Here is a 24,990-nt window from a genome sequence, read left to right as displayed (position 1 = left end):
GCTGAATGGAAATTTGCCCACGGCAAGGGATCACAAAAAATAATTATTACAATATTATTAATAATGATTAATGATGATGATGATGATATGATGATGATGACGATATTGGTGGGTATATTATCAGTATAGGTATTGGTTACAGCCAGTAGCGGATCTAGGGGGAGGGTTTTGGGGGTTTTGGTCTTCCAGAAAGCCATATAAATAAACAAAACAAAAATTCCCCCTCATCCCTTTGACACTGAGCGAAAAGCTAGATCCGCTCCAGACAGGATCTATTTGTAGTTGCATTTGCCAATCCATTTGAAAAGCAGTGTATGCACACACAAATCATAAATGATTAATTAGCGTGTAGACCTTCGTGAAACAAAATATAGATATTTTACACTGACAGAGCTGTAAAAAAAAGAGAAAGTGACTAAAAGAGTTGAGTCCCCGGGGGAGTCCCCCTACATTTTTACGTGGAAATCCAGGAAATCTGGTCTGTGTTATCAGAATAAAGAAATATCACCAGATACTCATGGTATTTATATTAACAGGACCACTCCACAAATGATCACCTGAAAAGAACAATTTATGCACTAGTCATTTAAAACCCCCACCCCCATGGTCCCCGGGAAGTGTGGGGTTAATGTGGGGGTTTAGAGCACTTTTGAACGAGAATCTGTCCCGAGGGGGTGGGGGAATTGACAGTTTTGAATTGTCCCCACCCATATCAGTTTCTGGTTTGAGACGCTGTAGCAAGGCATTCCATGCACAGTGTGTGGCAAGCAGCACGGCCAAATGTGCGAAGGGTTGGGGGCTTTTCTCAGTTTTGTACAGGTTCAAAGTCTAATCCACCACCTTCCCCGGGACCATGGGGGTGGGGGTTTCAATTGGAGATTGGTGTCCAAAGGTTATTCGCGGCCAAGGAAAGATAGCGCTGGATTCAGAGTATGGTTTTTGCAGTGATAACTTAGAGGAATGACATAATTTTGCAAGTGGCCAAATACATTGAAATTTATCCTGCGAAGCCTGGCCCGTACCGAAATCTGAAAAAGTTGACCTAATTTTTCTGGGGGGAGGGGGAGGGATTTTTCTGATAAAAACCTGACCACACCCGGAAGAACTAAAAGGGATTTTTTTTATGCCTTTGCAGTACGGGCTTCCTTTCACACCCCCAAGATAAGGCCGATGCCGAGCTTGTCGTTTTGTTTCCACAATACAAAAGCATTTCTAAGCTGACCCAATCTAGTTCCCAGGGTGCCGCGATCAAGAGCAACCGGAAAAGATCGATGCACAAGATCTGAAAGAGCCAACCAAGCGGATAAGATCACTAGAAATGTCTTAGGGTATATGAATTACGGGCACTAGCAAAAAGCATGGAAAGCGAATACAAACGTCCTCATTTCGGTTAATTTTCATCCGCAACTGCGACAGAACTGCGATTATAGTTTGGATATATTGTTGTTACATGAATCTATCCAAGAGATCATAATCTCTTGCTGTAACGGGGGAGTAACGCAATGAATATCGTCATGACACAAAAATGCGGGTGTGGAATAATAACAATTCTCGTCAACGTGACTATATCGATGTTTATATACCGAATCTTTGATTTGTGCTGCCATAAAGAAAATATGATATATCGATGATAAATAGAAAAAATTACTTGTGACTTTCCTCATGATTTTTCAAGTGTTTGTTTCGCATGAAAGGTCACGCATTCTATCTCTGTAACGAGACGCTGTCACGCGCCTGGATTTACAACTTCCTAGTATAATACTAACGTATACCCCTAAGATAATCAAAGGAAAGTCGCAATTGTAGGTTTTTTTGATGACTGTATCTTACATTACATATTTATTTTTAATAATTAGTGATGAAACTGGTAGTTCAATCACTTCGTTCGCAGTGTCTTGTGGGTAGAGAGAGGTCATGTTTTGATTGCGTTACGGGACATGGACTAGCTTTTTCATCCCTTGGGGGTCAGTAACCTCTGCATTTATTTACACGGTTTATAAACCCAACCGAACGCCTTGCATGGTTGGAGCGAGTGGCGTGGCTGAGCGAAGACCCTCAACGCTCAGTTTTATGTCTTCATTTAGCTTTTGAGTCTTGGACGAACTCTAAACTCGTCAAACTGACGCAACCATGCTAAAGGTTACCGTCCAGAAGGCTACCAACCTACCCGATGTAGATTCATTTGGCAAGAGTGATCCGTATGCCAAGATTAGCTTTCAAGGTGGGTCTAGAATATGGAATATAACTCTCCATCTACTCGAGGACTTATTTCCATTCATAAACTTAGTAATTTATTACTTATTTATATTAACACAAACGATGAGTTTCAAAGAGTTTGTATGGTTTCTACTGGAAGTGAAGCAAATTTACTTAGAGAACATTTATTCGGTTCTAACATTCCAATGAATTTACCGCATATATTCTTCCCAGAGAAGGTAGATAAGCCTAACATATTTGGGTATCTGACTTTACTAAGTATTTTCTTATTTGCTTGAAATTCTAGCTAAGACTATGCATATGTTCAAAAGTTGATATATTATACGATGCAACGTTCGTGTCTTTGCAAAAAATCAAATTTGAAAGTTCTAGCAAACCTGCGCACTCAACCGTTTCATATGAATGTAGATTTTTTGTCTGCTCGAATTACGGTGTCTTGAAACTTAATATAGTAATTCTACTCGGGTGCATTTATCACACAAAATTGTTGAACAATTACTGGTTTTCGGAGATAAAAAATACACTTTTGTGCTCTCAATTCCTAGTTTAGATCAATTTTCAAACTGATTAAAATGCACTGGAACGCGTTGTTTAGCCAAAGTTTTGCGTCGAAATCTATGGACCGAGAAGATAGCGTAATATTATAAGCATCATCAAGAAGTTAATAGTCATAGAAGCATAATTTTGAAAACAGACTCAACTTTTTTTATATTTATTTGTTTAAATATTTAGAATTATGCAGCTATAACGTGTACTTTATTGTGTAGTTGTTGTACTTTTGTTGACAAGTTTATGAAATTTATGCGATAGTAGGAAGAACAATGTAGATATAAATTACTTTAATTTTGGAACTTTTTATACGCAAATTGGGAAAAGAATGGACGTCCAACCCCAAAAGTCTCTTGGTTTTCTCCTTCATGAATGACTTATGTTTGTCAATGCTAAGGAAACTAGAATTTGCGCATGGAATGTTATAACCCTTTTAAAATAATAAAAGAGCAAAGAGTAGTACTTATTTCATCTTAAATAAATATTTAAACCTGCATGTCTCATGTTCATCTTCAGGTATAGAGAAATATACAAAACAAGATGAGATGCTTTTTGTAATTTTTTTTTTATATTTCTCTTTGAAATTTTAAGAAAATGCAAATCAATGTTTCGTTTACTCAACTAATATTATACTTAATGACATAATTATATCTGTCTATGGATCGCGTTAACGTGTGATTTATTATTATTCTTAAAATGACTTGCGTGGCCGACGAAAAGTACCGATACAACCCCTTTATTATTAAATGTGGACTTTAAAAGCACACTAGCATACACACATTGGCACCAGTCGGGCCAAGACGGGACGCTAGCACAGTCTATTACCCGTGCAGTTCGGCAACCATGGACAGCTGTTTCGCCCTTATTAGGACTCGTCAGCATGGCATAGCCGGTTTGCCTCAGTTAAACTTCATCGGCAAAAAAAAGTCCACCTTTATTATTGTGTGTTAAACCTTTGGGAAGCGTATTATTATAATAAAGGTGCAGGGGCACAATACAGAAACATTAAGAAAATATTTGGGGGCACAGCCACGCCCCTACTGGCCTTTAGTGCCCCACCCCCTGCAAAAAAGAGACAAATTTCCTGGACAACAAGTAGATGGCGTGACAGAAAAAAAAAACAGAAAATGATTGGTGGCCACCAATATTCGAGAAACAAGTCGGGATGCATGAAAGGATCCACAAATTTATCTCTTCATACATTTTAGACCCCCTTCCCCTTCAGGATGGGCCCCCTTCCCCCTCATCCACTCCTGTTGTATCTCTAAGTGGGTGTTGCACGCCCTATATTCTCTGTTGAAGGTATATTTTCATTTGCTTATCATCATCATGCTTATCTTCCTTATCTGATAGGTGTTGAACACAAGACAGATCACATCAAGGACGAGCTCAACCCCGTCTGGAACAAAGTAAAGCTTACGTTTACTTGTTAGAAACTCATAAGAGAAAATGGTCCGACGTTTAGCTGAATACCTCCCCTCCCCCACAAAAATAGGATAAAGAAATCCCTCAGTACATTCACATCGTGCCTATGTATTGGTGGTTTTAAACCATTTAATGTACAGTTTTTTTTATGGATTTCTTGATCATTTTTATTGACCCCTATTTACAGGAATTCTCATGGGATCTTGGTGGAAAACCCCTGAACCCAGATGAGAAGCTTACATGTGTCATCAAGGACTATGAGAAAATCGGCTTCAACAAGTGAGTTAGATGCCCTGATTTTACATGGGAGCAGCTCTCACTACTACATTCTTTATAATTCTCTACATTTTTAAACGTTGCTCATTATTAGTGACACCCTCTGGACCTTAGTCTTATTTTCGTAATATGATCAACCCTCGCTATTGGACACCCTGGGGGCCTTAGTCTAGTGTACGTAATACAGTTAACCCTTGCTATTACGGACACCCTCGGGACCTTAGTCTAGTGTTCGTAATACAGTCAACCCATGCCATTACGGACGCCCTCGGGACCTTAGTCTAGTGTTCGTAATACAGTCAACTTTCGCTATTACAGACACCCTCGGGACCTTAGTCTAGTGTTCGTAATACAAATAACCCTCACTATTACAGACGCCCTCGGGACCTTAGTCTAGTGTTCGTAATATACAGTCAACCCTCGCTATTACAGACACCCTCGGGACCTTAGTCTAGTGTTCGTAATATACAGTCAACCCTCACTATTACGGACACCCTCAGGACCTTAGTCTAGTGTTCGTAATACAGTCAACCCTCGCTACTACGGACACTCTCGGGATCCTAGTCTACTGTTCGTAATACAGTCAACCCTCGTTATTAAGGACACCCTCGTAGACTTAGTCTTATGTTCGTAATAAAATCAACTCTCGCTATTACGGACACCCTCGGGACCTTAGTCTAGTGTTCGTAAAACAAATAACCCTCGCTATTACGGACGCCCTCGGGATCTTAGTCTAGTGTTCGTAATATACAGTCAACCCTCGCTATTACGGACACCCTCGGGACCTTAGTCTAGTGTTCGTAATACAGTCAACCCTCGCTACTACGGACACTCTCGGGATCTTAGTCTAGTGTTCGTAATACAGTCAACCCTCGCTATTAAGGACACCCTCGTAGCCTTAGTCTAATGTTCGTAATAAAATCAACTCTCGCTATTACGGACACCCTTGGGCCTTAGTCTAGTGTTTGTAATACAGTCAACCCTCGCTATGTTGTAACAACTCATCTCTTTTTCTTAAAATTGGTAATTGAGTTTGCATTTCCTCTATGTGCTCAATTTCTTGATTTTGGAGGTCTAGAAACTATCCCAAAGCACTCTTCATGTGTTATTTGGCCAGGTGTTGCTTATCCATGCGCCACCCAAATGGACTTTTAGTAGAATAGCAGACTCTTGAGGAGAATTGTGCGTTACCCTAGCCAACTTTTTTTTACCATTCCACCACTGTGTTTGTGCATCTATCAGGGTGCTTGGAGAATGCGAGGTGCCCCTGCGCGATCTAGTGCGAGGCAAGCAGCGTCAGATCCAGGAGACCTACGCTCTTCAGGATGGAAAGAAAAGACCCACAGCTGTGAGTGCTTTGACCAACAACAAGAAGTATAGCTAGTGGATATAGTTATGGAGGGGGAGCTTGGGAGGGTGTGGCTAAGGAGGATGCAACTAAGGGATGTGGTCGTGAGGAGGGGTGATTCTAAAGGGTTATGTTATGGAAAGGGGGGGGGGCTTGGTAGGGAGTTTGTGGCTAAAGTGGGTTGGACTAAGGGATGTGGTCATGAGTAGGGGTGATTCTAAAGGATTATGTTATGGAAAGGGGGGGGCTTGGTAGGCAGGTTGTGGCTAAAGTGGGTTGGACTAAGGGATGTGGTCATGAGTAGGGGTGATTCTAAAGGATTATGTTATGGAAAAGGGAGGGCTAGCAAGGCAGGTTGTGGCTAAAGTGGGTTGGACTAAGGGATGTGATCTTGAGGAGGGGTGATTCTAAAGGATTATGTTATGGAAAAGGGGGGGGGGCTTGGTAGGGAGGTTGTGGCTAAAGAGGGTTGGACTAAGGGATGTGGTCACGAGGAGGGTTGATTTTAAAGGATTATGTTATGGAAAGGGGAGGGGCTTGGTAGGCAGGTTGTGGCTAAAGTGGGTTGGACTAAGGGATGTGGTCGTGAGGAGGGGTGATTCTAAAGGATTATGGTATGGAAAGGGGAGGGGCTTGGTAGGCAGGTTGTGGCTAAAGTGGGTTGGACTAAGGGATGTGGTCATGAGTAGGGGTGATTCTAAAGGATTGTTATGTAAAGGGGGGGGGGCTTGGTAGGCAGGTTGTGTCTAAAGTGGGTTGGACTAAGTGATGTGGTCGTGAGGAGGGTTGATTCTAAAGGATTATGTTATGGAAAGGAGGGGGCTTGGTAGGCAGGTTGTGGCTAAAGTGGGTTGGACTAAGGGATGTGGTCGTGAGGAGGGTTGATTCTAAAGGATTATGTTATGGAAAGGGGAGAACAACAAAGTCGCCATTATATGAATTGTTTTCAACAGGCCTCCGTTGAGCTACAGATAGTGTACGAGCCACCGCCAGGGGAAAAAGATGAGTCAGGTGATGGCGGAGATGCTGATGAGGGCGGGGAGACAGAGGCAGGAGAAGAGTTTGATGAAGGAGGAGAAGAGGGCGGCGAAGAGGGCGGCGAGGAGGCAGGAGGGCCACCCGGCTCAGCTGCCGCCAAGAAAAGAGCGCAGAATAGGTACATTCTTAAACGCAACCCTACATTTTAAAACGTTACTCTACATTCTTAAACGTTACTCTACATTCTGTTACTCTACATTCGTAAACGTTACTCTACATTCTTAAACGTTACTCTACATTTTTAAACGTTACTCTACATTCGTAAACGTTACTCTATATCTTAAACGTTATTCTACATTTTTAAACGTTACTCTACATTCTGTTACTCTACATTCGTAAACGTTACTCTACATTCTTAAACGTTACTCTACATTCTTAATCGTACTCTTAAACGTTACTCTACATTTTTTAACGTTACTCGCTATTAGAGACACCCTCGGGACGTTAGTCTAGCGTTCGTAATAGGCCACCTATATTTAGTGACCACTTTCCTGTAATATTGACCTCCTGTATTCTAATGACCCTGTTAATGGTCTTCTGTATTAAGTGGCGACATTGCACATTGTACTTTGTATATCTCAAGCTTTCCCCAGTATAATATGACTTTTTACAATCCGCTCCTCTTTTTATTTGAAGAGTTGGCGATGTATTTGTTTTGTAGCTATATACTGTAACTAGTATGTCATAGGCGGCCACGACTTGTGATAACTGTTCTTCGCTGGAAATGAATACTCCTACTTTACCTTGAATAGGAAACGTGCTCGAGGTAGGCGTGGTCGCCGTAGATGGTCAGACAAAGTTCAGGATTTCCAGGTATGTTAAGCCTTGAAAATGATCTGCGCCATTGTTTTACAGTGAACCGACAACATCTGGCCCACGGAAAATCAAGAGTTCAGTGTACATCAAATGTCCCTAAGTCAGTGTATTTTATTTTATTGCATAGACTTGTGTTTATTGCAGATTCGGGTGAAAATTCTAGAAGGTCGCCAGCTGTCGGGAAATAACATTCACCCAGTGGTTCGTGTGGCAATGTCCAATCAGAAGCGAGAAACGAAGATCGTGCGCTCCACCAATAAGCCAGTGTACAACGAGGTATCTAACATGAAATGTGATTGGCTGAAAGTGAGTGAGAGCTTTTTTGTGCGAAGAGAAAACTTATTGCTGGAGTTCTGTTGTTATATGATATGCCTCCGCAGATCGGAAGATGATGCGATTAATATAAATATGTTATTATTGTTTAATTATTATTGTTGTAATTATTGTTTTATTATTGTTTAAATTTCAATTCATAATTGACTTATTTTCAATCATGTTCTTGATTGCTGCTTATTTCAGAGTTTCACCTTTAATTTCCACACTTCTGAGGCTGAGCTATTCGATGACTTGTTCTGTCTAGAGGTAAGAGATGCAAACTGTACCTAATCTTAGATGCTCACGCTAGCTACGTATTGATAGAGTTAGATAGAAATTTCATATATTACCTGCCATTATTAAAAGCTTCTTGCATATAAGATATTCGTTTTCTTTGTAGGTTTTCAATTCTAAGAAACTCCGATCAGATGCTCTTATTGGTTTTTTCGAGGTGAGTTAGCACAATCCGCAGATGTGTGCCTGTCATGTGCTTGTTATTTCCTGCCGTGTTTTGCCGTGTGCCTGTCGTGTTCTTGTTATCTCTTGCCGTGTTCTGTCGTGTACCTGTCGTGTTCTGCCGTGTGCCTGTCGTGTGCTGTCGTGTTCTTGTTATCTCTTGTCGTGTTCTGTCGTGTGCCTGTCGTGTCCTGTCGTGTTCTTGTTATCTCTTGCCGTGTTCTGTCGTGTACCTGTCGTGTGCCTGTCGTGTGCATGTTGTTTCCTCTTGTGTGTCTTGTCGTGTGCTTTTTCGCTGACATTGCTTCTGCCTTATATTTTCAGTCTGACATAGGAAGCATTTATGAAATGAAAGGTAAGCAATATAGCCGTATTTTAACATTTATACCCTTCCAAGTCTTAATGTTTCTTACCTGCGTTACCCTTCCAAATCTTCATGATTCGTTACTTGCGGTATACCCTTCCAGGTGTTGATTTGTTACTTGCATTTCCCTTCCAAATCTTAATGGTCCGCTACTTGCGTTATCCTTCCGAATCTTGACGATTTCTTATTTGCGTTACTCTTCCAAGTTATGATTCCTTACTTGCGTTACCCTTCCAAGTCTTGATTTGTTACTTGCGTTAACCTCCCAAGTCTTGAATATTCCTTACTTGCGTTACCCTTCCAAATCTTGATTATTCCTCTATTTGCGTTACCCACCCCGGTTTTGATGATTCAGTATTTGCATTGCAGGTCACGCATTCGTCCGGAAATGGGTGTTGTTAACTGGGGCAGGCGGCGAGCAAGAGGAAGGAGACGAGGTGTGTATAAAATGCTTCTCTTGGTCTTTCATTTTTATCTGCCATGGTTTGTCATGGTCTGCCATGGTTTTTATAATCAAATGGGTGCGTCATGGTAACGAAAATGATGCTCTGACACGAAGTGTACTAAATGGTTCTCACTTTGATCTGTGATTTTACCATCGCTTTTTATCACGTATTATTTTTATTTTAAAGGGTGAGGGGAAGAAGAAATCTGCGATGGGCGGAGCTCCAGCGGTAAGTGCGCATTCGTATTGGCGTTGGGGAATACGACCAAAAAAACAATTGTTTCAAGGTTTACCTCGCCCCAAATGCGCTTTTATTTCTTCCTTTGCCTTTTTAAATGTCGTCTTTCTCTTCCAGGGCTACCTGAAGGTGACGGCGATGGTACTAGGACCAGGCGACGAACCTCCAGTGAGTCTCCCGTGATTAAGTGAACTGTAATTGTCTCAGAGATCAATGGATTAGGTGTGATCAACGTCTTTTTTCTTTTTCAGATCAAGGCAAAACTCCCACCAAAAGAAGAAGATGAAGATGATATCGAGTCGTGAGTACCTGCTCAGTGTTCGCTTGATCCAATTTTTCATCTGAAGTCATAAGTGAATAACTTTTTTATTCGTCAATTTTAATATCCTCGTGTGATCGTGTTTGCAGGAATTGCCTGATGCCCATGGGTGTGGCTCGTCAACCAGCTCTCTTTAACCTGAGGATATTTCAAGCCGAAGACATACCTCAAAGTACGTGCCTCGAGTCCCTACCCAAATACATACTCTTCAGGGCTGACGGGAATTCATCGAAATAAGTGCATCTGTAATCCTACTATTTGCACCCTACTTTCTCACCTGTTATCCCAACCCTGAGTTAGCTAGCCCACTTTTACCCTTATACTAACTCTTGAAGGCTGAGAGAATCTCTTCAAACGCGTGCTTCTGTATAAGACTTTTACCCTTAAAGCCGAGGACATCAATCGAAGTACGCCTTGGTTAGGAATTTTCTTTTTCCCAGCCAGCAGTGGTTAGGCATTTTAGAACATAAATAATTGCCCGTATAACCGATCGGGACAATTTTTTCCCCAAGCATCCGCTCCAGCGCCCCCAAAAATATTCCCAGCACAACTAGTTCGACTCCACAATTTTGCCAGCAGAACCATTCGGGACGATTTTTTTGGGTCTAACATCTTCCCAGACAGAAAAAAAAAAACCGGCAGCGGGACAGATCCGTTTTGTGCCCTTGAATACCTATGCATCACCTTTACTCCTGACCTACATAAGGATAAAGGCAAACCCCCTAGTATAAGATATATGCTGACATTTTGTTTTTCTATAGTGGACTCTGGGATGGGCCGAAGTATCAAAAAGTTTTTCAAAGGAATTTTTGGCGGTGGAAAGGTTGGTAAAACTCGAATACGTCATTACCTTTTTTTGTTGGCGCATCACTTTTTGTCACCACTCTACGCTCTTAAGAGGTGAGGCGATTATGATCTTAAAGCTGTATTTTTTTTTTATTTCCAGAAAGAGGAGGAACAAGGTGCAAAAGGTTTAGTTGACCCATATGTTAAAGTCAACTTCTGCGGGAAAAAGGTATGCAACATCATTCCCTAATGTCGTTTTCTTCGCTTAAAGATGGATATACCTTTACAATGTGATGTATTATTTTGTCCAGATTGAGACGTCGATCAAGTATCAGGATGACAATCCAGAGTTCAAGGAACAAGTGAAAATTCCACTCATGGTAAACAGTACTTCAATCTACAAGAGATAACTGGTGTTTTTTGCTTGTGTAGTAATTTTAGCATCTATTCTCCTCAGTTTCCGTCCATGTGTGAACGAATCAAGATTCAGCTATATGACTGGTAAGATGTCATTTCACCGAAAGTTCATGTTTATTTTAGCCAACAAATGCTCTAAAAGATACCATATAACTTGTATTAACCTCTCTCGCTCGATCTTTACGGAGAAATATCAGACCTTGGTCTTCTACAGACCTGAGCCTGGGGCATGAGGATGTGATGATTGTTATCACGAAGGTTAATGATAATTAATGTAACGATGTACCCTTTTGCCGTCACAGGGATCGTGTTGGAAACGATGACTGTATAGGAACCGCTTTCTTGTCTCTCTCATCAATTTCAGGGCAAGGAGACGAAGGTAATGAGTTGTTAGTTATTTTGCATCCGTCATTACTTTGTTGAAAATGTTTTTTCTCTTGTTCTCGTCGGACTGCTGTTGTAGTTATTTTTGTTGCTTTTGATGATGTCGTTGTTGTCGTCGTTGCTGTTGTTGTCATCGTTGCTGTTGTTATCGTCGTTGCTGTTGTTGTCGTCGTTGCGTTTTCCCCGTAGCTCCGTTAGAATACTTCAGTGATTTTCACAAAGGTCGGCGTCCACAGGTACGAAAACGTTTTATGGTCAACATCGTTCCACTGTATCATAGTTTCTCTCAAGGAGGTCATCATAGGCGCTCATTACAAAGGCTAGTGTAATGGCTAACTTCATCTCTTATATTTATAGGCTTTCCGCCGACGTTTGGTCCATGTTTCGTAAATTTCTACGGGTCGCCACGTGAGTTTTCCGAGCTCCCAGATCAAGATGACGCACTCAACAAGGGAATTGTAAGTCCACAGAAAAAAAATATTGCTGCTGATAACGTAACGTGGACTGGGGATAATTTAATGGAATATGAAAAAGGGGGTAACAACACAACGTAAAATATTCCTCTTTACTCTATCCATGTGACAAATAGAAAGGAACTTGGGCCTAGAGGGTTTACTGCTTCCGATCCATTTCTGTGAGACGTTCAGACCGCCACATATTGTATTCATCTGAAATCATAAAAGCTAATTTAATAAACTAAGATGGCTATATTGGTTATTCCCCAAGTAAGTAAACTCTGTAAATCATTTTTCAATTATGCTGTTGAGTGATATTTGGATTCAAATCATTGATTGGCAGGGTGAGGGCGTGGCCTATCGTGGAAGGGTTCTCATCGAACTCGAGACCACATTGGGCTCTAATGAAATAGAGCAGGAGGTTTCGCAAATCGAGACTGAGGACATCGTACGAGTTCAGGTATGAAAGCAAGTGTCATAACCTTGCCATATATTCTGAAAGATCGTGGCCTTAGGGACGGATAGCACATAGTTTTGTACGACCTAGCGAGTAATCTAAGGAAGAATCATGTTCGTATGCTAAAAGCTTAAAAAACAGAATGCGTGTGAAGCGTCATTCGGACCATTAGAAAAGTGAAGGGGGCTGGAGGATGGGTAAGGAGCGTAAAAAGTTCATACGCGATAAAAAATCTGGAAAGAAATGGATGCAGCCCAAACCAGACAGAAAAAAAAATCATGTCTTAGAGACAAGGAAAAAAAATCATGCACGACTGAAACCTGAACTTTTCTAATGGTCCGTCCCTTACTAGGACCATGTCAGTCCTTGTATTTGCTGGAAGGGAGATTATTTATTGTGTATAAGTATATCCTGACCCCTCCCTCACCCTCGTCCTCCTCGTCCCTCTGGACATACGAACTGTATAACAAATAATCACCAAAAGATACCTTGGTTAAAAACTCACACTCACAAGAGCAGTCGACCAAGAAATACACTTTCAATAATCCCAACGTTGATGCTGTGTACAAGACTATCAACTTAATCTATAGAATACTAATATAGAGCTATACGTTTAATAAATCAGCCAACAAATACTGGAAATATTCTAGGTTTTTATAAAGGTTGAAACCTCTATTGAGTGGACAACCACTCAAGCCAACGCTGTAATATCGTTTCGTATTTCCAGCCCTTCCTGCGGCGTGAGAAATACAAGCTTTTCGCGTGTTTCTACGAGGCTACCATGATCAAGGACGTGGATGGGCCTGTCGAGTTTGAAGTCAGCATAGGTAGGTCACCCTGCGGTGCGTCTAATGCATCACAAGATACTGTTGTACAAGGTACTGTTCTCACGCGCTCATGGAATAATAGAATCCAAAACGGCTGACAAAAGTTTCTAAGGAAAATCGGGATGTCCCAGCTACTGGATTTTTAAGATCATTTGGGATGTCGTTTAGAAAAACTTTATAGTCCAAGAGTGAAATGAATGATAACTTATTACAATTAGCTTTATTACAATTTCTAGGCTATGAATTTTCGTACCTTGGCTGGGCAATTAATTGCAGTCAAAAAACACTGTCAGGAGAAACTTACAAAAGCTAAGGGCAAACAAAGTCGATCCGGTCTCCATATTTTTTTTCTTATTTGCAAGGTAACTATGGTAACAAGATGGACGAGTCAGTCGCCCCTGCAAACACCGCGCCCTCCAACCCTCTGTTTGACGGTTGCCACTACAACTATCTCCCTTGGGGCAACGAGAAACCCGTGGTTGTGGTAGAGAGCTTCTGGGAGGATATCGCTTTTAGACTAGAGCCACTCAACCTCATCAGCAGATTGTGTGACAAACTGGTGAGTGCGTGACCGACCGTTTAATGCGTTACAGAGCGTTGAATGCGTGACAGACTTGTAAACGTGTCTGTGACAATCAGTTTTAAAATTACTGTGTAGATAATCGGTTCGATTATTATCATATCTGTAGGAAGTTAATGTCAAGCGAGTCAGAAGCGCACTTGACGCACCCACCCCTCCTAAGGAAGATGCCTTTGTCCCAATGGTGACATCAATTCTAGAAGTCCTCATCTCAGACTGCATGTAAGTCTTTACAGATTTTTGTTTTGATTTAGTTATAATAATCTTATAGCGTTTTTTGCGTAAAACAGTGCCATGAATTTCGGCTTAATGGCGGACGAGCACGTGAATCCCCTGATGTTCCGTGATGGCGCCATGGCTTTGTTAGTATTTCACGATTGACGATCTAAGTAATACTTCCCCGCGATAATTGTATTTGTATGTTAGATAGAAAATGTGTACCGACTATCCATTTTGACCTTGAAACTTGTCAGGCTTAAAGGGTAAAGGCTCACTGTTAAAAAACTTCATCCGAAAGGAGCCAAATTTGCAAGCAAATTTGAAATAGAAAAGCTCTTTAATGGAGCACGAAATAGATAAACTGAGATATCATTTTGAAGATTGACATCTGCTGATGAAAAAAAAAACGTATTGCGTTAATTCAGAGCACGGGTAGTGTTCGATCATTTTCGCTAAATACAACAGTACTGTTTCGCGTATTTCGCCCCCTTTCTCTACAAAATAATCTGAAGGGCCTTGATATAACATGCTTAATATAACTACATTCCAGGTATAGCTATATAGGTATAGCTATATCTATATTTCCTAACACGTCTGCCCCCGATCACTGTATATTTCATTTGTGGCTTTATTGCGCATGACAGGAAGGAGCAAGACCGCTTTGAGAATGAGATCCTTAAGCTTCAAGGTCACCGCAACCGACTTGATATCCTGACGGAAAAGCTGAGGAGCGAGGAACTGGTACGACACCCTCTCATAAAGCGTAAAGTAATATTATTCTTGCAAGAGCCTCATTCACGGAGGCCAGGCAAAATTTGCTGTCGTGATTCCCAAGGAATTGATTAAGCCAAGAACGTGTACATGTATTTATTCTTTGCTTAATGAAGGTCTCACTAAGACCTCATGTCGGAGTCCTTTCAAAGTCAAGTAAACATTGCAGCTATGATATCCTCGGCCGAAAAGTATTACCACTTAATCACCGCGACCATGATTTAAATCTGAGTAGTAGACCAGAAAAAGGAAAGTGCAGCGCATTTATTCAGCTGGTTGTTTAATAAACTTTTGAGACGGACTATTTCTGTCTTCTCAGAAACTTGTAGCGGTGGAAGCCACTGAATTGAAGAGTGGGCTTGAGTTCCCTGGTGCCGAGATCAACATGGAGCAGACCGTGGGAGAACTGAACGGATATCTGCAGAGACTGCGGGATGTTGCCATCGAGGTATGCAAATTCCATTGACGTCATCATACGACGTTATTATACGATACATCTCTGGTTACTCGATGGTTCGATAGATACCTGCGAGGGCTGTTCAACAGATAGACTACGGCTAGCATCATTACAAGAAAAAAGTGTGGGGTCTTTCCTCCAAGATCACGTGACACAGTATTAGTGGTAGGGGAGGGTTGTCACGTGGGCACTTATGTGGCTTCATTGATGTTAAAACAGTCTTTTATATTAATTTCCATTCGTAGCTCGAACCCCCCTCCCCCCTCTATCCTCTTCACTTTTGTTCTTGTGACTTCAGCCCCAGAACTGTATCCCAGACGTGATCGTGTGGATGATAAGTGGGTCGGAGCGCATCGCGTACTACCGTATTCCTGCACAAGAAGTCTTATTCTCAACCACGCCTGACGCCTGTGGCAAAATATGCGGAAAAACAGTGGAACTCAGACTGAAGGTAAAAAAAAAACGAGTACAATGACTTGGTGTACACGTAGAAATAATCTTGCACTTTTCTGCTGGCGTTATTGTACGTAGTTTCTTGATTGGTCATTCCCCCACTCATCACTACTCTTATCATTCCCGTAAAAGACGGGGTATCCCCTCACCCTTCAGTAACCTTTTGTTTTCAGTACCCAGGCAAAAAGGGCCAAGACTTGAAGGATCACCCAGAGATCCCCGCTCTCGTCCGTGTGGAGCTGTGGTTTGGTCACGAGAAGTACCAGGACAACTGGACGGCACGAGAGAAGAGCGAGGGAGACTTCATCGTCTACGCGGAAACGGTACATAGTTTGTTTTTCTCGATTTTCATCTTGTCAGGTCTTTGCATGTTTGTTACAAGAAAATAAACAACGACAAACAGGACCTTCCTTTACTTTATCCATGTGCAGTGGATTATATGCGGAGGGTCTAGTTGGTTACTTTATGCAACTTCAAAATTTTGGGTAAACTCAGCCTGTCCCGAAACAAAAAGTACTATTTTCAATCTATTTCTATCTGCTCGATGTGAGACGTTCAAACCAGAATATTTTATTCACCTTTAGGATCAAAGTTGATTTAGTAAAGCTTAGATGGTTGTTTTGGTTATTCCGCCTTATTTTCACTTTTTTCGAGCTTAATAATAATCATAATAAAATCATTTTTTTTTGCAAGCACCCCGTTAACGCTCTGTTTTCTCCGATATCCCATTAACTCTTACCCTTATTGTGGCAGTATGAGAACGAGATAAAGATAGGCCCCGTATGGACCAAGAAGGCTTGCCCGCGACCAGGTTTCTCAAGCCCTGATGGGGAGCTGGAGCTTCCTCCGGATAAGTTCATCGAGCCCTCAGGGTGGAAGTTCCTGGGAGACTGGGAGAAGAAACCAGAGCTAAGGTCCGCATCGGCATGTCCACAGCATCACTAACAACAACAGTCATAACAACAACAGCAACAACGGCAACAACAAGAACAACAGCAACAGCAACAAAAAACAACAACAACAACAACAAAAACAACGACAACTACAAAAAAGCAAAAGCGACAACTACAAAAGAACAACAACGACACCAAAACGACAAAAACTATAGTAGAAAAATGACAACAACAACAGCAAAACCGACATTAAAATTATTATTATCAAAATTATTATTATCGTAAGCAGCAAAAAAATATTAGCTGTAACATTCACACGACAAATCCTTATTTCATTTCATTTCCATTCATTTCTCACCAAAAAAAAAATATTTGCTCCAAAAAGTATATTGCAGTGTGATGTCATTGTGATGTTATTTTTTCATTCGTAGTGTGTTATTTGTAACGATGAGTAACTGCATTCTTTTTTTAGCTTGATGCATGACAAAGATTCTGGCCGCAAGACTTTTGTGGAAGAGCTCTACGAGCAAGGAGCACGAAATTTCCCCGGGGGAGAATGGGGTGGGGCGAAAATCCAATGGACGGATGTGGTAAGCTTGAATTGGTTTTCCTCTCAGACTCTTTGAATCTTTTCCTGCCATGGTTCACGAATTAACCAGTTAATGTCTCTTACGTCTTTCCAGGGAGGAGACCAAACCACTTCCCCTCAGGAAAAAGCCACCCCGCCTGGATGGGTGTGGGCCAGCCCGCAATGGGTGGTGGACAAGAACCGGGCTGTTGATGGTGAAGGCTGGGAGTACACGGTAGACTTATCATATGGAGTGTACAGCCCGGTGCAGAAGGCGTACCATCTCAGTCGAAGACGTCGTTGGGTCAGGCGACGTGACCTCAAGCACCCAGAAAGCACCAAGAAACAGGTGAGGCGAGTAGTATAGTTGGGACAAAATGACGTTAATTTTGTGGCACCTGAAACAAGTACTTTTAGTGTGACCGAATTTTCGCATGCAACCTCGCTTTGGTTTTGACGAGTCATGTATTTCCTTGGCGTATTTTTTTTCAAATCTTTCTTCTTTGTTAAAAAAACTTAGGCTAAACTTTTGAATAAATTTTAAATCGCGTACAGTATAGACTTCTGCTTTTCCATATTTCTTTGAAATGTAGATAGCTTTAATTACTTGAATATTTCGTAAGGGGTGCAAGAAGACTGATGGTGTTTCATTGCTTCGTATTCTTTCAGGAGCATTTCCAGAAACTGCTTCTGGAGGGCTGGGAGTACGCCCCCGTCTTCACTATGAAGTTCCACGCCAAGGAACGCAAGATGGATTTCGTTCGTCGCCGAAGAATGATGAGAAAGCTGATTCCGGAGGGCGGCGGCAAAATCGACCCCAAGAAGAGCAAGCTTCCACCGATCCTGAGGGTTCAATTAAAGAGCAAGGTACGTGCAGTCCGGCGGGACCAGAGAGTTCAGTGGGGCTGGTGGGCCAGTGCGGAAAAAGGCTGGTTTAACCGCGCGGTTAAACCAGCCTTTTTTTAGTGGCGGCTTTTTATTAGCGAACCATCACATTTTGGCGAATGCTAAGAAAACTAGAATAAAGCTAAGGGTATAACTTTCTTTAGGACTCCATCATTATCAATAAGCAAATCTGTCATATCTTGTACAGTATGCTTTTAATGCTGTACAGTAAGTCAAAACAGCGACTGAAGTCATCCTTTTGTACCTTTACTCGAACGATTCAACACGCATGCGCATACGTTATTCAGCACTGTCGGCTCGTGGTCTGCCCTCCGGACTTGCTGTATTCGCCTCCTGACGAGATCGTCACGAAGAAAGGAAGGATTGTCTTCTTTGTTTGGTTTTAATCATGTTTCTTTTTATTAGGATGCTGAGAGTGCGTTGCTGATTAATCCCCGTATCTTCGTCGCGTTCCAGAGTAAGTGAAATGAGTGAAGAAATTAGTAAGTGAAATGTTATGAGTGGAGGTGTTTCTAATGCTGTTTAAACGTGTGTCGTGCTCTTTTCAGAGCCGCACAAGTTCCAGATGTGGGCGTACGTGTACCAAGCACGTGACCTGCTCGCCAAAGATGAATCTGGAATGAACGGTAATGTGAATCACGTATGTCGTAGATGTCCAAAGCCAGGGCGTTGTTGGTGGCGTATAATAAGTAGCTATTTCTTTGGCGTTGTAATGCTTAGCGCATTTGAGCCAGAAGAATACATATGTATTACATATGTTAATAAGTCTTTTGTGGGCGTTAAATAGTCCGCCTTTGGATGAGTATGTACACAGGTTTGCGGTGTGCGTAATAGTCTTTCGACCATCTCTATAAGTATATGAGTACCGTCTGCGAAATAGCTTTACGTCTATCTTTAGATTTGTCAGTACAAATTAATACGGTGTGCAATAGCTTTACGTCAATCTTTAGATTTGCGAGTACAAATTAATACCGTGTGCAATAGCTTTACGTCTATCTTAAGATTTGCGAGTACAAAAAAAAAATACGGTGTGCAATAGCTTTAAGTCTATCTTTAGATTTGCGCCTACGAATCAATACGGTGTGTAATAGATTTACGTCTATCGTAGATTTGAGAGTTCTGAGACCCGTATGTGCGAGTAGCGTTCGCAAATTAATACGACGTGCTAACTGATTTCTTTAGACCCGTATGTGCGAGTGGCATTCGCGAACCAGAGTCAGATGACGGAGGTGAAGCAGAAGACTCTGTGTCCCACATGGGATCAGACTTTGATCTTCCACGTGGACCTTTTCGACTCTCTTGAGAACATTCAGCGCAACCCGCCCACAGTCGTGATGGAACTCTTTGATAAAGATCAAGTGGTAAGTGAACGAGGCACCAGCTATGATGAATTGAGTGTTAACAAAACCATTAAAGCGGGATTTTTGCGAGGCACTGATGATTTTAGAGCCCAGACTTGAATTTTTACATTAGCGGGTAGAAAAGGATTGTTATTTGCATTGGCATTTTTTTTTACTTTCCTTTCTGTTTTACGTTCTCGACAGTTCTCGACCGGGGGAAAAAATATTAGACGTCTACTATACCTTATCTTTCCTCTTTGAGTGTGCAGTGAATTATGGGTCCCTCGTGAATCCTCATGTATAAGCGTTGCGTACCGTAATGATTCGCATAAGCGCCCCCGGGGCGCTTATTTAATTTTTCGGGTCTTTTTTTTTCTTTTTTTTTTTTTTTTTGGGGGGGGGGGGGGGCAATGTAAGAGCCAAGCATTGGTAACCTTTAATTAATAACTGTTTTGATTTATCCATATCCCTCGAGACGCATGGTTACTTTCGGTCGTAAAACTGCCATTTGCCAATCGCTATTTGCCATTTTCACTGACAAGCTTTATTGAAATAGGTGTATGTTGGATCTTGCGGCTAGTAAACACATGCTGTCTTTTATATAGAAACGACGTTATTTAATTTATTTTAGTATTGCCGTAATTATTGTTGTTATCGAATCAATTGTTTCTTCCCACCACCATATCGTCCATGTTACGAACTTATAACAACTCCTTACAATGTTTTTATGGTACGATCGCAGTATGTTAATTAAAGAATGATTATCTAACGATTATAGAAATTACCAATAGAGTGTAGTGAAGAAATCTAATTTTGTCCTGGAATAATTCATTATTATATTAATGATTACTAGTGTAGAATTCTAAATATTCTTAGCTTGGCGATGATGTTGATTTTTTCGTGATAAATCATTTTTAATTATATTTAAACATCTAACATTCACGATTTATATTTGATCAATTATAGACGTCGATTATAATTTCTACAACACTTGCGCGTAATATCGCTTTCTGATTGGTTGTTAAGCCCCGTGCAAACTGCGCCAGCACCTGCCAACATTGCTAGCGAATTTTCGCTCGACTGACTATAGGACAAAGGAAATGTCAAAATGGGAAATGGACTTTTAGGTGCTGGCGCAGTTTGCACAGGGCTTTAGCCATGGAAAATCAGAGGACATACCACGGGATTCGTTATTCACACAATCCTTGCAGGTTTACTGGAAGCGAACAAACACGCCATTTCGAACTGGCGCGCGCTGTTTTGATTTTCTAAAATACTGTTTTCGGTGTTTGTGTTGTAGAAAACAAATCTCCCATAGTTTACGTGGTATGTACTTCAATACACCACGATATTGTTCACCTCACGAACAAAATTTACTGGTTTGAAATAGACACACGAATGGACGTGCCGAACACCAAACGGAAAACCCGAACACCCGAATGGACGTGCCGAACACCGAGTTTTCCAGAAGTCACGTGATGCAAGTCGCCTATTGCCTCAAACTAAGCAACAAAAGCAAAGTTCAGATAAAGATAATCATAATAATTAATAAATAAGTATAAGCGCGCACTTCGACGTGATCCCCCCCCCCCCCCCCCACAACGTTTAGTAAGGCCTAGGATAAACGCTGTCTTTCCATGTACTGTTCACTATCTCAGTGCAAGCAAATGAAAATTTTATACACTTCGTTCATTTGTATCAGGAAGGTATAAGAAAAACCAAAAGCAAAAACTAATGGGAGCTCGAGGTTAAGGGCCACAAAGGGGTGTATCAGTTTCCTGTTACTTAGATCGGCCTGGAGGAGGACTGATCCGGGATTCCTAGTGCGACGAAATGAGAGATCAGGACCACAACTCATGCCCGTACCCAGGGGGGGGGGGGGGGGTGCAGATACTGCAGAGCCATAAAAAAATCCCTCTTTGTTCTTTCGCGGTTGTTCAGATTTTTATCAGGGACCCCCCATGAAAAAAATAGGTCCACTTTTTCGTATGCCCCCCCTCCCCCAAAGAAAAATCCTGGGTACGGGCCTGCAACTACTGCAGACTTCAATTGGACGATCTTTTCCAAGTCCTCAATCAGCGAACGATATATTATTATATGTATATTGTTACTTTGCATGTGCATGTGATTAACATAGTGCATTATAAGCCACGACAAAGCACAGGATATAGAGGATTACAGGATAGTATTGAATATTATACTCTGTTTTTACATCATAGTATTGCTGAAACTTAAAAGCTGTATTTCTCCACTTTAGGGGCAACACCACCTGGGGAATCTCGACTCAAAATTTCTGGTGCGGAAACAACAAGTTTACTTTTTTTCACGGTCGTTGTTTTTAAACGCGCTAATTTGCTGAGACTTACCTTTGTTTAGTGGAATTCATCTTCGCTAGGCATTTTCCATTTCCGTTCCTATGATTTCTCTCGCACGTTATGTACTAAATGGGATAGTTAGTGAGTTTGAATCCCATGTCTCGGTAAATCAAGCCGATGATGGATTTCCACTATAACTATATGATTAATTAGCTAAACAATTGATTAACGGTCAATCTAAAAGCTAATGATTAATTAGATAAATAAAGAATACAGCAATAATAAAAAGGCACCACTAATGCAAAAAAAAAGGCATTGGCACTAACTCCACTTATGCAAAGAATCCTGGGTAAGCCCATTAAAGGGTAAGTTTGCACGAGCAATGAGTTAAACACTTGATAACGTTGCTTGATATCTTAACATACCTTGTGTATCGACCAGCCATTTTACCTAGTATAATCTCTCTAACTGCGTCGCATCTTTGAAAGATTCAATCTTTTTAATTTCGTGTTTCCTTGCTTAGACTTTCTCTTTTGATTTTGTTTTGTATTAATCGCATTGTAGTGTTTTCCTCGTAGTTATGACATCTGTGTGACGCCACTCGTTTGTGTTTTCCAAAATGGCCGCCTATATGGTCGAGTAAGACCTGGTGTCAAGAGAACCGTTAGTCATCAAATTTGGCGGGAACGTTTTGCGAGAAATGGGCGCGAATACGACTGGTGTTTACACAGGCTAACACCTCTACAGCGATAGAAGATAACACTATGTACAATGTATTTGGATATTCTTATTAACGCCATGTTTGTTCTTGATTTTATCTCAATAATCTTTTGTATCTTATTGTCTTTGATGATACTGTCAAATCCCGATAATTCAATAATCTCCTAGAGGCGCCTTGAGCTGGAAAATTTTAGGAAAAACTTGATATTATTCAGTTGGTTTGAGCTGGCATGGAGATCGAATTAGCGGGATTTTAATTCTTATCATTTTGTCACTTGTAATAAAAGTAGCCGTAACAAACAACCAAAAACTCTTTCTTTGTGCGTTAGACTTGTATTCCAATTTGTGATCTCCGAAACACAAATTGGCAAGTACATAACGATAACGATTTTTTTCTGCTTATTTACTTTACTAATTTTTGTGGCTCAAAATTATTATTATAATCGTTGATATTGTTATGTTTTCCCCGTTATGTATTTTATTTGTTTGAACCGTTTCACTATTGTTTCCTAATGCTTTTTTCACTATTGATAGCCTCTGTTTTCAGCATCATTGTCTATTCTAATGCCAGTAATTGTGTCATGTTTTAGTGTTTCCCTTTGTGTCTGCATTTTGCAGTATAAAATCAGTTTGAAAATACTCAACAATCCCGATTTCCTCTGCGTAATACATCGCATGTAATTGCCACCCAACTCTTTGGTCCCTACAGAAACCCTAGGCCACCTCTTTCTAACACAAAATCCTAAATTTGACCTTAAAACAACCTTTATCTTGTGAATGTTTGTTTGTCAATGTTAATTGTTTGATGGTGAGTAAATGCATTTGTGTTGCGTTTCTCATGTGTCTCCCTCCCCTCCCCAAGGACATTGCCTAATTTCCCTTTCACTTCCCTCAGGGCAAAGACGACTTTCTAGGTCGTACGGAGTTTAAGCCTTACCCGCGCATACATGGAAATGAAGGTCCTGCGTGCAAGCTGCTCTGGTACCCAATCTCCCACGGTGACGAGGACGGCGGTGAAATACTTGCTGCCTGCGAACTGTTCTTGGTCAGTTTTATTTTTTTTCCAGTGTGTAATTCAGTGTTTGCACGTATTATCGTGTATTCTAATGTATATAAATTCCTGAATCGAAATAGCCCAATTTCTAGTTCCACTATGACCGCTGGACTTGTAAGCCTCGGCTTGAGGCAAATTCCATGCACAAACCAGCGAGAATCCTCTGTAACTTGGAATAAAACAAAGCAAAAACCTGTGAATACTTTATGATTCCGCTGGTATTTGCAATCGATTCAATTGAAACCGAGGCTTGCACTGTATTTATGCGTCCTCTGTGCCTATAACCAGCAGGCACAACGAAACTCGAAACTGAACTATTGAATTTTCATTTGCAGGACGATGGAGTGGTGAATATCCCTCACCCACCCACCCCTCGTGATGCCGAGGGAGAGATCCTGCCTGTACGTGACCGAATCCGCCCCGTCCTGCAGAAGACAGTGGTAGAGGTAAGAACTCTCCATTTTTGTCTTTCCCAAGATATGCTGACATCTAGCTTCATAGTCGATGATTTTCGAAGCTGGTCGGAGCCAACGCCTTTGCGTGCTTGTAACGTCAGTTAAAGCGTAGTGGGATTTCAAGGAAGCTTTCCTTTGAAGATTTGTCTTTGCATCGTAGACCCAGTTCTTGTTATACAGTGTCAGCGTTTAGAAATTTACCCTGGAAGGTCTTTTACCGTAAACTCCAGTTTTTGTTATACAGGGTCAGCGTTTAGAAATTTACCCTGGAAGGTCTTTTACCGTAAACTCCAGTACTTGTTATACAGGGTCAGCGTTTAGAAATTTACCCTGGAGGGCCTTTTACCATAGACTCCAGTACTTGTTATACAGGGTCAGCGTTTAGAAATTTACCCTGGAAGGTCTTTTACCATAGACTCCAGTACTTGTTATACAGGGTCAGCGTTTAGAAATTTACCCTGGAAGGTCTTTTACCGTAGACTCCAGTACTTGTTATACAGGGTCAGCGTTTAGAAATTTACCCTGGAAGGTCTTTTACCGTAGACTCCAGTACTTGTTATACAGGGTCAGCGTTTAGAAATTTACCCTGGAAGGTTTTTACCGTATACTCCAGTACTTGTTATACAGGGTCAGCGTTTAGAAATTTACCCTGGAAGGTCTTTTACCGTAAACTCCAGTACTTGTTATACAGGGTCAGCGTTTAGAGATTTACCCTGGAAGATCTTTTACCGTAAACTCCAGTACTTGTTATACAGGGTCAGCGTTTAGAAATTTACCCTGGAAGATCTTTTACCGTAAACTCCAGTACTTGTTATACAGGGTCAGCGTTTAGAAATTTACCCTGGAAGGTCTTTTACCGTAGACTCCAGTTTTTGTTCTACAGTGTCAGCGTTTATAGATCCACCGTGGAAGGGGTTTTATCTCTGTTTTCTTATTGATCCTATGTCTTTGTCGTACAGGTTCTCTGTTGGGGAGTACGTAACATGAAGAAGTACCAACTTGCTAGCATCAAATCTCCCAGTGTGCAATTCGAGATTGGCGGTGAGATCATCCAGTCGGACATCTTGACCGACGCGAAAAAGTTCCCAAACTTCGGCCGACCAATCTTGCCACGAAAAATCATCGTG

The 24,990-nt window shown here is 41.3% G+C and overlaps 1 protein-coding gene and 1 long non-coding RNA gene across 3 annotated transcripts in view; one reads left to right on the top strand and one right to left on the bottom strand.

The window, feature by feature from the left end:
* The first annotated feature begins 1,985 nt into the window (after positions 1-1,985).
* Positions 1,986-24,990, top strand: part of LOC5515059 (myoferlin) — a 32,539-nt gene continuing 9,534 nt past the window's right edge. Inside the window, exons 1-40 of one of the 2 annotated variants that reach the window (XM_048728771.1) lie at positions 1,986-2,221; positions 4,120-4,175; positions 4,379-4,470; positions 5,710-5,815; positions 6,769-6,971; positions 7,606-7,666; positions 7,814-7,945; positions 8,189-8,251; positions 8,385-8,435; positions 8,765-8,795; positions 9,174-9,241; positions 9,437-9,478; positions 9,605-9,655; positions 9,739-9,788; positions 9,896-9,978; positions 10,568-10,629; positions 10,753-10,821; positions 10,904-10,972; positions 11,050-11,093; positions 11,312-11,388; positions 11,751-11,851; positions 12,192-12,308; positions 13,033-13,132; positions 13,495-13,691; positions 13,822-13,934; positions 14,576-14,672; positions 15,022-15,150; positions 15,458-15,610; positions 15,786-15,935; positions 16,366-16,526; positions 16,978-17,095; positions 17,189-17,422; positions 17,743-17,940; positions 18,385-18,436; positions 18,528-18,605; positions 19,162-19,340; positions 21,577-21,615; positions 23,250-23,399; positions 23,744-23,854; positions 24,823-24,987. In XM_048728771.1, the coding sequence (XP_048584728.1) occupies positions 2,131-2,221; positions 4,120-4,175; positions 4,379-4,470; positions 5,710-5,815; positions 6,769-6,971; positions 7,606-7,666; positions 7,814-7,945; positions 8,189-8,251; positions 8,385-8,435; positions 8,765-8,795; positions 9,174-9,241; positions 9,437-9,478; positions 9,605-9,655; positions 9,739-9,788; positions 9,896-9,978; positions 10,568-10,629; positions 10,753-10,821; positions 10,904-10,972; positions 11,050-11,093; positions 11,312-11,388; positions 11,751-11,851; positions 12,192-12,308; positions 13,033-13,132; positions 13,495-13,691; positions 13,822-13,934; positions 14,576-14,672; positions 15,022-15,150; positions 15,458-15,610; positions 15,786-15,935; positions 16,366-16,526; positions 16,978-17,095; positions 17,189-17,422; positions 17,743-17,940; positions 18,385-18,436; positions 18,528-18,605; positions 19,162-19,340; positions 21,577-21,615; positions 23,250-23,399; positions 23,744-23,854; positions 24,823-24,987 (4,143 nt within the window). In that variant the 5' untranslated portion in view covers positions 1,986-2,130. The remainder of the gene's footprint in view (positions 2,222-4,119; positions 4,176-4,378; positions 4,471-5,709; positions 5,816-6,768; positions 6,972-7,605; positions 7,667-7,813; positions 7,946-8,188; positions 8,252-8,384; positions 8,436-8,764; positions 8,796-9,173; positions 9,242-9,436; positions 9,479-9,604; positions 9,656-9,738; positions 9,789-9,895; positions 9,979-10,567; positions 10,630-10,752; positions 10,822-10,903; positions 10,973-11,049; positions 11,094-11,311; positions 11,389-11,750; positions 11,852-12,191; positions 12,309-13,032; positions 13,133-13,494; positions 13,692-13,821; positions 13,935-14,575; positions 14,673-15,021; positions 15,151-15,457; positions 15,611-15,785; positions 15,936-16,365; positions 16,527-16,977; positions 17,096-17,188; positions 17,423-17,742; positions 17,941-18,384; positions 18,437-18,527; positions 18,606-19,161; positions 19,341-21,576; positions 21,616-23,249; positions 23,400-23,743; positions 23,855-24,822; positions 24,988-24,990) is intronic. The other variant, XM_048728772.1, reaches the window with a different exon arrangement.
* LOC125567886 lies at positions 20,776-22,371 on the bottom strand. The gene is made up of 3 exons (XR_007311878.1): positions 22,060-22,371; positions 21,686-21,759; positions 20,776-20,821 (listed from the first exon to the last, which is right to left on the bottom strand). It is a non-coding gene; the product is annotated as an uncharacterized LOC125567886 (long non-coding RNA).

This window comes from Nematostella vectensis, chromosome 6, assembly GCF_932526225.1.
Source record: "Nematostella vectensis chromosome 6, jaNemVect1.1, whole genome shotgun sequence".
NCBI lineage: Eukaryota > Metazoa > Cnidaria > Anthozoa > Actiniaria > Edwardsiidae > Nematostella > Nematostella vectensis.
The sequence above is the reverse complement of the archived record's forward strand: the minus strand, read 5'-3'. Positions and strand labels throughout refer to the sequence as shown.